General features: G+C 47.6%; 1 protein-coding gene across 1 annotated transcript; it reads right to left on the minus strand.

Annotated features, from left to right (window-relative positions):
• Positions 1–2,306: 2,306 nt before the first annotated feature.
• Positions 2,307–11,922, minus strand: LOC123058236 (uncharacterized). The gene is made up of 2 exons (XM_044481030.1): positions 11,287–11,922; positions 2,307–2,588 (listed from the first exon to the last, which is right to left on the minus strand). The coding sequence occupies exons 1-2, from the start codon at positions 11,629–11,631 to the stop codon at positions 2,439–2,441; spliced, it is 495 nt and encodes a 164-aa protein (XP_044336965.1). The 5' UTR covers positions 11,632–11,922; the 3' UTR covers positions 2,307–2,438.
• Between the last annotated feature and the right edge of the window lie 2,530 nt (positions 11,923–14,452).

The raw sequence follows: 14,452 nt of genomic DNA on the forward strand, positions 1-14,452 counted from the left end.
CCCAGGTTACGACAAGTGATGAGCAACCCGAGGAGATGAGAGTGACCTTTACAAGAAGTGCTCCTTAATTAGCGATTTCGTGTTTTAGAAACTTTCTAAAAGGTTCCACCGGGTTTTTTTGAGTAGTTGTCCCTCATGTTTTTCCATGACAATTTTTGCACGATTTTTCTCCTTTTTTATTTTATAAAATTCGTGAACTTTTTTCAAATTTGTGAACTTTTTCCAAATAACAAGCTTTATAAAAATATTTTGTGAACTTTTTCCAAATTCATCAAAAAAAATCATTTTTGCGAACTTTCTTCAAATTACGAATTTTCCAAGTCTTCAATTTTTTTCAAATTCATTAAATTTTCTCACATTAACAAACTTTTCCCCATGTTGCATAAACCTTTTCCAGATTTGTTGAACACTTCCACAAAAAATTGAACTTTTTTCATTTTTGTGATTTTCCTCCTTTTCAGAAAAGTCAACAACCAACTCTTTGTTGTTAATGGTTGACTGGTCAACGATCAATGGTCGCCATTTAACTAAAATGCAGTTGGGACAGCCCATAAGCTTTCACGCATGAGCGTCAGTTAGCTTAGCTGGCGCTCTATAGGAGTTATAAAAATGTGTAATGTATTTTCTCTTTTTTCTGTTTTCTAGCGTACCGTGGAGCATCGCGTGTGTGTGTGTATTAGAGCTTCTATAGTCGGACCTATCTAATCTAGGCCCCCAAACATTTGCGGATGTGTTCGCGAACAATGATCGATCACCCCTCGTTTAGTTGTCTCCACGGTCGTCACCCTCGTATCCGGCCCTTCAAAATTATGCTACACATGCAACATACTAGTGACTACGTAGATTAACACACTTAGCAACAAAGATATCTTAGTCTTCTCAAAAATTATGCTACACATGCAACATACTAGTGACTACGTAGATTAACATACTAGTGACTAAATGGACATAGTTCATATTAGCAAACAGACATAGTTCATACAACCAAAAGATATCTTAGTCGTGATCGCATAGGACAAGACGTGATTAGTTTCATAAAAGAAGCTAAAGATAAAGTGATACAAACAAGGGCGGAGGATATCACCATTTCCTTGCCAGAACCTTCCTCTTGCGGTCACCGGTGTGGTTGTACCTCTCCGTATAGTCATCGACAGCTGGAGGGACGGAGTCACCGTCGTCACACCCATCAGAGACATCGGAGGAGGAGATGATTTCAGCCACCGCATCCTCCACTGCCTCGAGCTCTGACAGCTTGATAGCGAGCCGGAGCGCCCTTGGCGTTCTTGCGGTGGAGACTCCATGAGTTGGTTTGCGATGTGGTGAGCGAGCAGCGGAGGACAACCACGAGGAGCTGGTTGTCCCGATCAACCCGTGCGGACATGCGAGACTGATATTGATGACTAGTTTGTTAGGTTTTATGTAATATTTGGCTTAGCTTCTTTTAATGTTATGTAAAATAATTTATGCTAGTGGTTGCATCGAATTTGTGTTTACTTTTTTTAACGAGTTAAGTTTAGGGGTTCAGTTAGAAGTTTTAAGAGGAGCAAATATACTCCTCTAGAATGTAATATAATGTTGTACTTCTCAAAATTAAGCAATGATTAAAGATACTCTTAATATCTTCTACTCTTCCTGGACGCCACGTGTAGTTCCTCCAGCCACCTAGCGTCATTGTTGTACATATAGATTATTAGCATCTGCATCAATTAGTGTTGGACATTTTTTTTTCTTTTCTTTTTGCTAGCAACAGCTTCATGCTTTCTGCGACGCTGTTCCGGATAATTGTGTGTGCTAGCACTAGTGCCGGACGTCCTGAAAAACAGTCCTTTTTGCTAGCCACGGTTTCAGGCTTTTCAGGCCATCAATTGGATGATTAGCTTTTGAGAGCAAGTACAATAGAGCTGAGTCAGCGAGCTATAAAGAATAAACTAGTATATTTGTGCTTAGTTGGAGGAAAGAGAAAAGGAGAGAGAAGGCAAGCGGGCTTTTCGTGAAGAAGAGTCAGCTCTAGCACGTGCTCTTAGACACTTTGTGAGAATGAAAGGTGGGTCACATAACAAAAAAGTAGTACACTCTTTTGATCTACTATTGTACATGTTGGATGTAAGATGGGTTGTAGATGACATGGCACTAGCTTATAGCCAGCAGCTGACTATAAGTAGATTCTGAGAAGACGTAGATCCATTTCTTCGCTTGCCTTGTTGATTAGTACAGGCGAAATACCGAGACCGAGACGGCGGTAGTAGTTTTTTTTCAAAAAAGAGTATCGTCCTAGCCTCTGCATCGAAACGATGCATACGGCCAATATTATTAATAAACAAAAGGTTTAACAAAAGTCTCCAAGTCTCGAACAAAGAAATACAAAAAAAGGCTCACGAAGAGCTAAGCAGTAAAAGAAAGGCCACAACCGGCTGGCAAAAGGTAGGAGCACTACATGCCTATCCTATTAGATGACCGTCATCCAAACCGATTGAAAATATTCCGTGCTGCCATCTCTCATCGGGTAGACCCAGTAACCAAACACTCCCTGGCCTCCATCGAGTGAGTAGCGACCACATACGGATCAATGCAGTGGTTCTGAAGATAACCTGCAAAAAATGAATGTTTGTTGTTCTGTTAAAGACCAAATCATTTCTGCAGTTCCAGACTGCCCACAATAAAGCACATACTCCCACATGAATGTGTCTCGCTGTAGCAGTATCTATCCCATCAAGCCACGTCCCAAATAACGTGTTGATAGAAGTCGGTGGAGTAATGTTGAAAGTTATGTGAACCGACCGTCACATAATTTTTGCCAGAGGACAATCGAGAAAGAGGTGTTTGATTGATTCATGTTGGTCACAAAAACTACATCTTGTAGATCATGTCCAATTGCGTTTTACCAAATTATTCTTTATTAAAATAACTTGTTTATGCACAAACCACATAAACACTTTGATTTTCAAAGGTACTTTAACTTTCCAAACATGTTTCGATCTAGGAATCACGCTAGAGTTAATCACATCCAAATACATGGATTTAACCAAGAACTCTCCATTCTTAGTTAGTTTCCAGTATAATTTATCGGGTTGTTGAGACAACTGGATGTCCATCAATCTTCTCACAAGATTGAGCCAGGCTTCCCAACGGTTTCCCACTAGCGCCCTTCAAAATTGAATATTGAGTGGAGTGGATTGAAGTACTGTTGGAACATAAGTGTCTTTAGCTGAACAATGTTATACAAAGAAGGATATTGGAGTGCGAGGGGCGTCTCCCCCAGCCACGTATCGTCCCAGAATCTCGTAGCAGTACTGTTTCCAACGATGAACCTTGTCCTATTAAAAAAGAGTGACTTAACTCTCATTAGTATTTTCCAAAAAGGCGAATCAGTCGGCCTCACTGTCACCTGGGCCAGGGTTCTAGAGTGGGGGTATTTGTTTCGCAAAATTTGAGCCCACGTGGCCTCCGTTTCGACAGAAAGCTTAAACAGCCACTTGCTAAGGAGACATCTGTTCTTCACTTCCAGGTTCTCAATACCTAGACCCCCTTGGTCTTTTGGCCTACAAATGATATCACATTTAGCAAGTCTGTATTTTCGCTTCAGTTCATCACTCTGCCAGAAGAAGTGTGATCGATAAAAGTCTAACCTCTTCTGGACTCCAACCGGTACCTCAAAAAAGGAGAGAAAAAACATGGGCATACTCGTGAGGACCGAATTAATAAGAATTAGTCGTCCTCCGTATGACATCAGATTGCCTTTCCAGCAACTCAATTTCTTCTCAAAATGGTCCTCAATGCACTTCCATTCTCTGTTGGTCAGCTTACGATGGTGAATTGGTATACCTAGATACGTGAAAGGTAAAGCCCACAATTCACATCCGAACAATTGTTTGTACGCATCTTGGTCATCATTAGCTCTCCCGAAACAGAACAGTTCGCTCTTATGGAAATTAATCTTTAACCCGGTCAATTGTTCGAATAAGCATAACACTAGCTTCATGTTTTGCGCTTTTGCTAAATCGTGCTCCATGAAGATGATAGTATCATCGGCATACTGTAGAATGGATACACCTCCATCAACTAAGTGCGGGACGAGGCCACCTACCTGACCCGCATCCTTAGCCCTTCCTATGAGAATTGTCAACATATCGACCACTATGTTGAAGAGGATAGGTGACATCAGATCTCCTTGCCTCAACCCTTTGTGTGTTTGGAAATAGTGACCTATATCATCATTCACTTTAATCTCAACACTCCCTTTTTGCGTAAAAGAGTCTACCTGGTGTCTTCAGGCCTGATCAAAACCTTTCATACACAAAGCCTGTTGAAGGAAGGCCCATTTGACCTTATCGTATGCTTTCTCAAAGTCCACTTTGAAAACAACTCTGTCCAGTTTTTTCGTGTGGATTTCATGGGGTGTTTCATGCAGGATGACAACCCCTTCTAGGATGCTTCTGTCCGACATGAAAGTGGTTTGGGACGGCTGCACCACAGAGTGCGCAATTTGCGTAAACCTATTAGTCCCAACCTTGGTGAAAATTTTGAAACTGACATTAGGAAGACATATGGGCCGGAACTGCTCAATACGAACGGCCTCTGTTTTCTTAGGGAGTAGAGTTACCGTTCCAAAATTAAGTTGAAACAACTGAAGCTGTCCAGAGAATAGATCATGGAACATCGGAAGCAAATCCCCTTTGATAATATGCCAGCATTATTTATAAAACTCCGCCGGGAAACCATCCGGCCCTGGAGCCTTATTTTTTTCATTTGTAAAATGGCCTCAAACACCTCTTTCTCCGTAAATGGGGCAGTCAAAATCTCATTCTCGTCTGATGCAAGTTGAGGGACATCCTCAACCCTGGACTCATCTAAGGACACAAAGTTATCCTCCGGAGGCCCAGGCAGCTGCTTATAGTAATTGGTGATATGCACTTTCAGATTCTCTTGTCCTAAAATCGTCCCCTCGTCCCGCTCTAGCTGAAATATCCTCTTCTTGTGGTGTTTTCCATTTGCAATCATATGGAAGAACTAAGTGTTATCATCCCCTTGGACGATTTTGCGAACCTTAGCTCGCAACACCCACTTCAATTCCTCCTCCCGAAGAGGTTCTTTCAGTCTCAACTCCGCCTCCACCTTAGTTTCCAGCTCTCCGGTATCTAAGATAGTGGACTCGGCTTTTAAATCTAGGGATCGAAAAAGAAAAAGGAGCCTTTCCTTCTCAGCCTTATAAATCCCATGCGTGTGTTTAGCCCATCCATGAAGGTATCTTCGCAAATGCCTAATCTTATTCTGCCACCTTTCAACAGGAGACCTTCCTCCTGAATTTTTTTCCCATTCTCTAGCAATCAAATCAAGGAACCCTTCTCTATCAAACCACGATAATTCGAAAGAAAAGGTGTCCTTATTTCCCACATGGGTAGGATCTCCAGAGTTAACAAGCAACGGGGTGTGGTCCGAAATTGCGCGTGATAACGCCTGGACTGTTACGAGGGGGAACTTCTGTTCCCATTCAACTGTAGCAAGGACATGGTCCAGCTTCTCAAAAGTCGGATTAGGTAGCGAATTGGCCCAAGTGAATTTCCTACCAGACAGCTCGATCTCTCTAAGATCCAAGCTTTCAATTATATATTGAACATAAACGGCCATCTGCCATCAAAATTCTCATTATTCTTTTCCTCCTTCCTTCGAATAATGTTGAAATCGCCCCCAACGAGGATAGGGAGCTGTTCGCTACCACAGATGCGGACAAGATCGGTCAAAAAATCTGGCTTGAGTTCTGGCTGTGCGGCACCATATACCGCCACCAAAGCCCAATTAAACCCATCGGCCTTTGATTTGACCCGAAACTTAACCACAAACTCTCCCATGACCACACTCCGAACTTCCAACGAGTCACACTTAACCCCGAGTAGAACCCCTCCTTACCTTCCTCTCAGAGGTAGGCAGTGCCAGTCGAAGTCGATACCCCCCGATAACATGCTAAGAAATTGGGGGGTGAAATTATCCCTTCCAGTCTCGGACAGGCCAATAAAATCCGGCTGATATTCAATAGATGCTTCCGCTAGAAACCTTGTTTTAGCCAAGTCTTTAAGACCTCTGCTATTCGAAAAAATTCCTCTCATATTTCATCATGAAATTTTTTAGAGGTACGGATCCTATCACTTCTACGCACAGCCGAAACTGGATAAACCTTCTGTTTCCATTTCCGCTTAGGCTTATTCTGATCCTCCCGCCGGTCCTCAGAAACGGGCTCTGGGGAGGTAACCTCTGGAATATCAACATGGCTCGAGGCCGTAGGGGACCCGACTCCCTCTACTTCCTCTGTCTCAGGAAGTGAAGGGGCAAGATCCGCACAAAAACTATCAAGAGCCCTGACACCCAACGCATCTATCTCAGCATCATTCATGGGTTTAACAGCTGCTATGTTGCGAATCATTTCCAAAGCGCGCTCCGCTTCAAGATCAAGAATATCATTAACTGATTTAGTGATTTCACTACCATTATTACCTAGTGAAACCCCTAATTGATTTGCATTGTGAATAATCTCATCATTGGAAAAATGAAGAATGGAATTTGATGTATTGACTGACATACCAATAGTGACCTCAATGTCACAAAGCTTGGCCGCCCGCATAGCGCACCTTAGCTGCATGTCATCCACATCTGGCTGCTCCTGGAGACGACTACTCACTCGCCGCCCCTGAGAAACAGGATCCGGTATCCCTCCATAAGCAATGACCTCCTCCCACGTAGCCCTGTTTGGGGTAGGGCCTCCTGCCCGCCCCCAACCGAGCTCAACTGAATTGGAGCAACCGAAGAGTCACCAAGAGGCCTCGAAGCCTCCCGCGGCATCAGCCGATGCCCGGATCCCGGGGACGCCACGGGAGCCCCACCAGCCACGGGCGGAACCGTAGCACCTGAGATGTAGTGCAAGCAGGGCCCCTGGCTGCCAACCCCAGGCAACCATCCCACCAGGGTTGTCGTCACCGGTGTCGGTGCCACCAGAGGCGTCAGCGGGTGCATCGCCTGAGGGGTAGAAAGGGGTGCGCAGGCCTCCTGCCCGCATGCCCCTGCGAGGTCCTCCGGTCCCCCGCGGGAACCCATGGCCGCCGATCCTTCCTTGGGCCCCTTCAGCGGAGATGAAGAAGTCGAGGAAGAGGGCCGGGCCATCTGCCCACCTCCTCCCGACACGGCGTCCAAAGCAGGTGCCACCTCCATCGTACACAATGGTGAAGATGGGGCAATGGCGTCCTCCTGTCCACCGACTCAAGCCTGTCCATCTAGCACAAACAAAGACTCACACCGCACAACCATCGGTGGAAGATGTTCAGTCGGATCGTCCAAATTAACTCGATCACTCCAAAGACGAGGAGGCGCGGAGAACGCCCCCAAGGATCCTAGCTGCAGCATGTTGGTCGAAGTAGAAACCGGAGACTTGTCATTACCCGGCTCTCCTGCTTTACATGAAGTGGAAGGCCCTCTAGCCTTGTCAACATTTTTCTGTGCATTATCCTCCTGGTTCCTGGAGTCATCTCCACCCTCAGAAGTATCCATATGTTGTACCTCCTCAAAGTCCTGAAACAAGTTTGGATCCTCATACTCAACATCCAACAAGTACACCATGCCCTCATGAGTCCATCTTACCACATCCGGCAAGAACTCGATGTTAGCCACACTAACAAGCAAACGTGCCACCCCATGAGCGCGTGTGAAGGGCATATCCACCTGTTCCGTCTTGCCAAGCAGGGATCCCAGGCTCCATGTGACCAAGAAATTATCCAGTGGTTCAGATGGCGCCCTCGAGAAACGGACCCAAATCTAATTCAACAGCATACCCTGAGGCTCCTTCTTTTTCCACGCATCAAATTGCAACACAAAACTTGTTCCAGTGACTCTACACATACCAAATTTGAGGATTCTCAACTGATCCTCTTTAGAAGGAAACTCCACTTTGTAAGTCTGATCTGATAACTGAAGGAAATATGCCCTAGAGGCAATAATAAAGTTATTATTTATTTCCTTATAATCATGATAAATGTTTATTATTCATGCTAGAATTGTATTAACCGGAAACATAATACATGTGTGAATACATAGACAAACAAAGTGTCACTAGTATGCCTCTACTTGACTAGCTCGTTAATCAAAGATGGTTATGTTTCCTGACCATAAACAATGAGTTGTTATTTGATTAACGAGGTCACATCATTAGTAGAATGATCTGATTGACATGACCCATTCCATTAGCTTAGCACCCGATCGTTTAGTATGCTGCTATTGCTTTCTTCATGACTTATACATGTTCCTATGACTATGAGATTATGCAACTCCCGTTTGCCGGAGGAACATTTTGGGTGCTACCAAACGTCACAACGTAACTGGGTGATTATAAAGGAGCATTACAGGTGTCTCCAAAGGTAGATGTTGGGTTGGCGTATTTCGAGATTAGGATTTGTCACTCCGATTGTCGGAGAGGTATCTCTGGGCCCTCTCGGTAATACACATCACATAAGCCTTGCAAGCATTACAATTAATATGTTAGTTGTGACATGATGTATTACGGAACGAGTAAAGAGACTTGCCGGTAATGAGATTGAACTAGGTATTGGATACCGACGATCGAATCTCGTTCAAGTAACATACCGATGACAAAGGGAACAACGTATGTTGTTATGCGGTCTGACCGATAAAGATCTTCGTAGAATATATAGGAGCCAATATGGGCATCCAGGTCCCGCTATTGGTTATTGACCGGAGACGTGTCTCGGTCATGTCTACATTGTTCTCGAACCCGTAGGGTCCGCACACTTAAGGTTACGATGACAGTTACATTATGAGTTTATGCATTTTGATGTACCGAAGGTTGTTCGGAGTCCCGGATGTGATCACGGACATGACGAGGAGTCTCGAAATGGTCGAGACGTAAAGATTGATATATTGGAAGCCTATGTTTGGACATCGAAAGTGTTCCGGGTGAAATCGGGATTTTACCGGGTTACCGGGAGGTTACCGGAACCCCCCGGGAGCCATATGGGCCTTCATGGGCCTTAGTGGAAAGATGAAAGGGCTGCCCACAAGGGCTGCGCGCCTCCCCCCTTCCCCTAGTCCTATTAGGACTAGGAGAAGGTGGCCGGCCCCCCTCTCTCTCTTTCCCCCCTTAGGGAATCCTAGTTGGAATAGGATTGGGGGGGGGGGAGTCCTACTCCCAGAAGGAGTAGGACTCCTCCTGCGCCTCTCTCCCTGGCCGGCGCCCCTCTCCCCCCTTGGCTCCTTTATATACTGAGGTAGAGGCACTCTAGAACACACAAGTTGATCCACGTGATCTATTCCTTAGCCGTGTGCGGTGCCCCCTGCCACCATATTCCTCAATAATACTGTAGCGGAGTTTAGGCGAAGCCCTGCTGCTGTAGTACATCAAGATCGTCACCACGCCGTCGTGCTGACGGAACTCTTCCCCGACACTTTGCTGGATCGGAGTCCGGGGATCGTCATCGAGCTGAACGTGTGCTCGAACTCAGAGGTGCCGTAGTTTCGGTGCTTGATCGGTTGGATCGTGAAGACGTACGACTACTTCCTCTACGTCGTGTCAGTGCTTCCGCAGTCGGTCTGCGTTGGGTACGTAGACAACGCGCTCCCCTCTCGTTGCTATGCATCACATGATCTTGCGTGTGCGTAGGAAATTTTTTGAAATTACTACGAAACCCAACAATAACTGCAGCAAAGACCACTAAAAATTACCCAGTGCCAACTCCCGTAACTGCTGAATAATCTGAGCTTCAGTCAGAGGGCCATGAACCACCTTCACCACACCTGGGAAGGAGGTTTCAATCACGGGTGTCACAGGAGCCACATTTGGTGACTCGAAGAACATCAACTCTGAGCAACAGACCCCATAGATGTTAACCGAGGGCTTGGGCCCTAAAAGAAGCGGACACTCAGTCGCCGTATGCTTCAGTTTCCGGCATAAATCACATAACTCAGCAGAGCATTCAGCCATAATGTGTCCCGGTTCACCGCAACGAAAACAGGTCAACTTTTTCTTCTTAACCGCCCACTTGGACGGTTTGTCACCATCGGACTTTTTCATACCTTTGTCAGACGCAGTATCACCATGCTGAATGGGCTCCGGCACCGTCACATCGGCCAAGGCCCGAACAGTCTCCACCGCAACCGTGGGTAATACCGAACCATGAGTAGGCATCTCCTCTAGGCTCGTCTCTGAACCTGTAGCAGCGGGCAGAGGACGCGGAGGAGGAGGGCGCCAGTAGCCGCCACGACCTCCACGGAAGTGGCCCCGGAAACGGTTATTGGGGCCAACCGCTCCCTCCACAAAGTTTCCCGGCGGTTCTTGAAAACCTCTACCACCAGCCCCGCGAACTGTCCAAGCATAGCCGCGCCCACCACCGGTAGACGACGAACCTCAATGAAGGCCTTTTCCGTAGCATTAAAACCATCGTCTCCCCACTGTCCACGAGGAGTATTACGGCTGTCTCCCGCGAAAGCTCCCGTACCGCGGCCACCCGCCCCATGATCAGAACCACCCCGCCCACCGGCCATCTGCCTAGGCCAAGTGTGTTGCGGCGGGGGGGCGCAGCCCTGGGGGCACCGCGGCCCGCGCGTGCGCCGGCGCGGCCGGAGCCGAAGCATGCACCGGAACAGCTGCCGAAGCCCTGGCAGCAGGCACCGCGGCCCGCGCGGGCACCAGCGCGGCCGGACCATGCATCGGAGCAGCTCCAGCAGCCCCCGAGGCCGTCTTCATCACAGGCGCAGTCTTTGCCGGTGGCGGAGCCTTTGCCGCATCACGAACCCGCCGACCGGCAACACCGCGAAATCGCCGGACGGGCCAGGAATCTTCCTCGCACGCCCAACGGCAATAGCAAGGAAGCCTTGTCTCTCGCGGCGGCGAACCCTAGAAAAAGCGCCGCTGCAGAATAGAGGAGACGCTCGTGCATGCGACTGGACTCGATCTGATGCCTCCTCATGCACGTCGGCCTCCTCAGGCAGATCGCAGGGAGCCGGTTTTGCCTGGGCCACAGACCCCACTAATCCAAGCCCACCCGCCAACATCTCTCCCAGGCCCAACGGCCCAAGCGCAGGCACGGCCACGTCGCGGCCCGCCGCTTCCATCCCATCAGAGCCCAGCAACATATTCAAACGTGTGGTCCGCTTCGCTCGGATCACGCACGATCGATCGATCGCCGGCGCCGGCGCCTGCGCCGCCGACGGCCGCCGTTGCTTCTTCCTCTTCACTATCTTCCACGACCCTTCCGTAATGAAATCTGATAAAATCGGTTTTGGAAGACTCACCTTAGGGCCCCTTCCACGGCGATATAGCCGCCGTCCGTCGATGAACCACGCGTCTAACGATTTCGATCTTGTCCTCTGCCCGCAAGCCACTCCTCGCCGGATCGTCGGACGGAATCGCCATGTCCACCAGCAGAGCCACCTCTTCCTCAGGATATCCCACCCGCAGGGCTTGCAAATCGCATCAGATGGGGTGGGGGACGACGTGCCCTCAGGCCCGCCATCCGAATCGCCATCGTCGTCGTCAGAGTCGCCGGTGCCAGCCTCGGCCAGCGCCCAAAACCGGCCGGCGGAGTTAGCAGCGGCGATCCCCGGAGTCAGCCCCGAAGTCGCCCCCCGAGTCGCCATCCCTCCGACGATCTCGCCACCTGAACACGTTTCTGCCTATACGCTTCAGACGGCGGTAGTAGGTTGCCGACCAAATTCTAACCCTGACCTCCAACAACCACGACTCCATTCCTCCAACGTACCAATGCAATTCAATTAGGCTCCACAAATAATCCGCTCTAATTCGTCGACACCTGCTATATCTCGTGGCAAGAATACAGCGACAACGATGGCCAGAAAGAACAAAAGAAGAGGAGAAAAAGATGTGATAGTGCCCTTAAACTAATTCGAACCAGTGGTTTCGATTTCTTTAGTTCCCCGTTGATTACAGATTAGACGAAAATTATGCTCTGATTAATCCGTTGTCGTCTTCAACAGCCGACCGCTGCGCTAAACATGCCGGCCTCACTGCAACTAACCCGGCAGGGCCCGAGAAGCAATCGTCGGCAGATCGAAGATGGATCGGTCTCTCTCCATCCAAATGGCACTTTTTTGGACTTGCAATCCAAGGATGGATTACTTCGGCCTGCTGCAGTTAGTTAGGGTTTCAAAATGCCCCCGGAAAAAAGACAAAGGATATAGGATAGAACTTTATGTTGTATGGTCAGAGCGTACTGCGTAGAGCACACAACACGCCTGGGCACCATTTTGGAACTGCAAAATATTTTTGGGAAGGATCAAAGTTGGCACAAGAAATTCATATGTTCAAATTCGAAACAAAATGTAGAACTTTGGTTGGCTGGTTCCGAACCTAACCATCAAAGCTAGGGATATGAGTTGCCATCTGTCTTTTTCAATCAACTAGTCGGATGATTGAAAATCAACCTTTTGAAAAACAATAAACTCAACTACCTTGGTTTCATATTTCTAACACAAAAGTATTCCCACGTATTGACATATGGTGCTACAAATGGTGGCATACGGACGGACATCGACATTGAAAGGGTATGGTAGATATTTGTCCCATCTCGTCCAATCACACGTCTCCGGCATTGAACAGGCGCAGACATCGGAGACGCGTCGCGGACGGGTCCTCGACCGGTGCGCCGCTTCAATGGCAGAGGCAGTGAGAGGTCGCGTTCGCCCTGAGCCGTCTTCAAACGTTGAGCGGCACGCACTACAGCGGCATGATTGCGGGGAGCTGTCACCGGACGGGCACGTGCGTGGGCGAGGGAGGAGGGGTTTTGGTGGGCCAAGGGTGTCAAAAGTTGACGTGGAATTGGTCCAAACTCCGGTAAAGCACCTCGTGTTTGTCTCCAGTTTGCGAGAGAAATCGCGTCCGGACCATTTTGAATGACTTTTGCTGTCCGGACAGCACGGTCCGGACACATGCGGGAGGTTTGCGGGTTGGCATTGAAGATGCCCTTAGTCCACATATGATACTACAAATATGATGATTTCTTAAAAAGATCATAATACGCTAGGCTTACCACTGGTCAAATTATGATATTGCAGTCCAATAGAAACTTACGAGAGCCGTGGGTTTATGTCTGACTAATTTAGATGCGGCTGTCAAAGAGATGCACCCGCAATGTGTTTATGTCTTGGTCTCGCCCTGGTACCTGGATTGAACTTTGGTTTAAGCACCAACGACAGGCTCCGTCTCTGCTCGGGCGAGTCGCCAAAATCCGGGCGTCCACTACGAGCCATTTTAATACTACTACTGACCAGCCACCGTCCGCTCCTCCGGTACGCCTCGCCGTAGATTGCTCGCCTCACTCTCTCTCGCACACACCTGCGCGTCGTCTCCCTCTCCCTGATCGTCTCGGAAAAAAATACTTTTGTTTAGCGTTTCTGCGTGGCAGACTGGCAGGCAGCGCCCGTTATGCGGCCTCGTGCTCCTCACGATCATGGGGGTTGGATCAACGAGTCGTGTTCGTAAATTTGCCACCTAGGACAAAGTGATGATGTGGCATGTAATAAATGTGGAGAGAGAGCAAAATTGTATATAGAATAATCAACAACCTTTGCACAAACTCTAAGATGAAATAGAGAGCAATCACATTTATTTTCTCATCATCTATTGGATACCTTAGATACAACCCATTGAAGTAGTTGTATGATAGCTTATTGGTTGATGACTGGACATTTTATCAATAAGACTAACATACAACCTGTTGAAGATGCCCTAAACAACGGTTTGACCCCACCCCGTATAGATTGAAGGCGCTGGCTAGGTTATTCTTTCGAGTTCAAGCCGTTGAAAAAAGTTGAGGCATTGGGATGATCCATATAGTGAAGGGCTAGAGGCTAATTAAAGATGAGTTTAGTTTACCCGCAAAAGAAGAGAAGATGATGAGTTTAGTTGACACTAGCCCGGCCCTCGTTTTGCATTTGAATATATGAGTTTTCAGTCTGGATTAAGATATTACCATTTTGCGAAAAAAATCTCCAAACTTTTCATATAAGTGTAACAATGGTTGTACACAGATTCTCATTGGTAACAAAAATTACAACTAGGTTCTTAGACCATCTAGCGACGACTTCATGCAGTGGGATGATCTGAAGGCGTCATCGTCATCATCCCTTCTTTATCAAAGCCGTGCAATCTTTGTTGTAATAAACAATCGAAATATTATTGTGTTAAAATCTTAAAGAACCGACGCATAAGAACATTAACCGCCCCTGACGATGAGAAGCATGGATTGGAATAGCCATACTTGCAAACACACCAATGAAAACAAGGGTTAGCCGAATCCAGGCAGGCCCGCTAGAGATGGATGTCAATCGGACCCATGAAGATTCACTGGGGACCAGCACTGACCGGATGATCGCGGAGGGCAAGGAATTCGTCGAATTCTACCGCCGAGAGTTCTTGTGGTCATGGGAGAGCACTGGTGCA

Source organism: Triticum aestivum, chromosome 3A (assembly GCF_018294505.1).
Source record: "Triticum aestivum cultivar Chinese Spring chromosome 3A, IWGSC CS RefSeq v2.1, whole genome shotgun sequence".
Lineage (NCBI taxonomy): Eukaryota > Viridiplantae > Streptophyta > Magnoliopsida > Poales > Poaceae > Triticum > Triticum aestivum.

What these genes read in the sequence shown, in the direction of transcription:
- LOC123058236 (XM_044481030.1), bottom strand. Translation starts at nt 11,631, where the DNA reads ATGGCGACTCGGGGGGCGACTTCGGGGCTGACTCCGGGGATCGCCGCT. An exon ending in GCCGTGGAAGGGGCCCTAAG is followed by an intron (nt 2,589 to 11,286) that starts GTGAGTCTTCCA and finishes CATTTTTTGCAG; the next exon opens with GTTATCTTCAGAACCACTGC.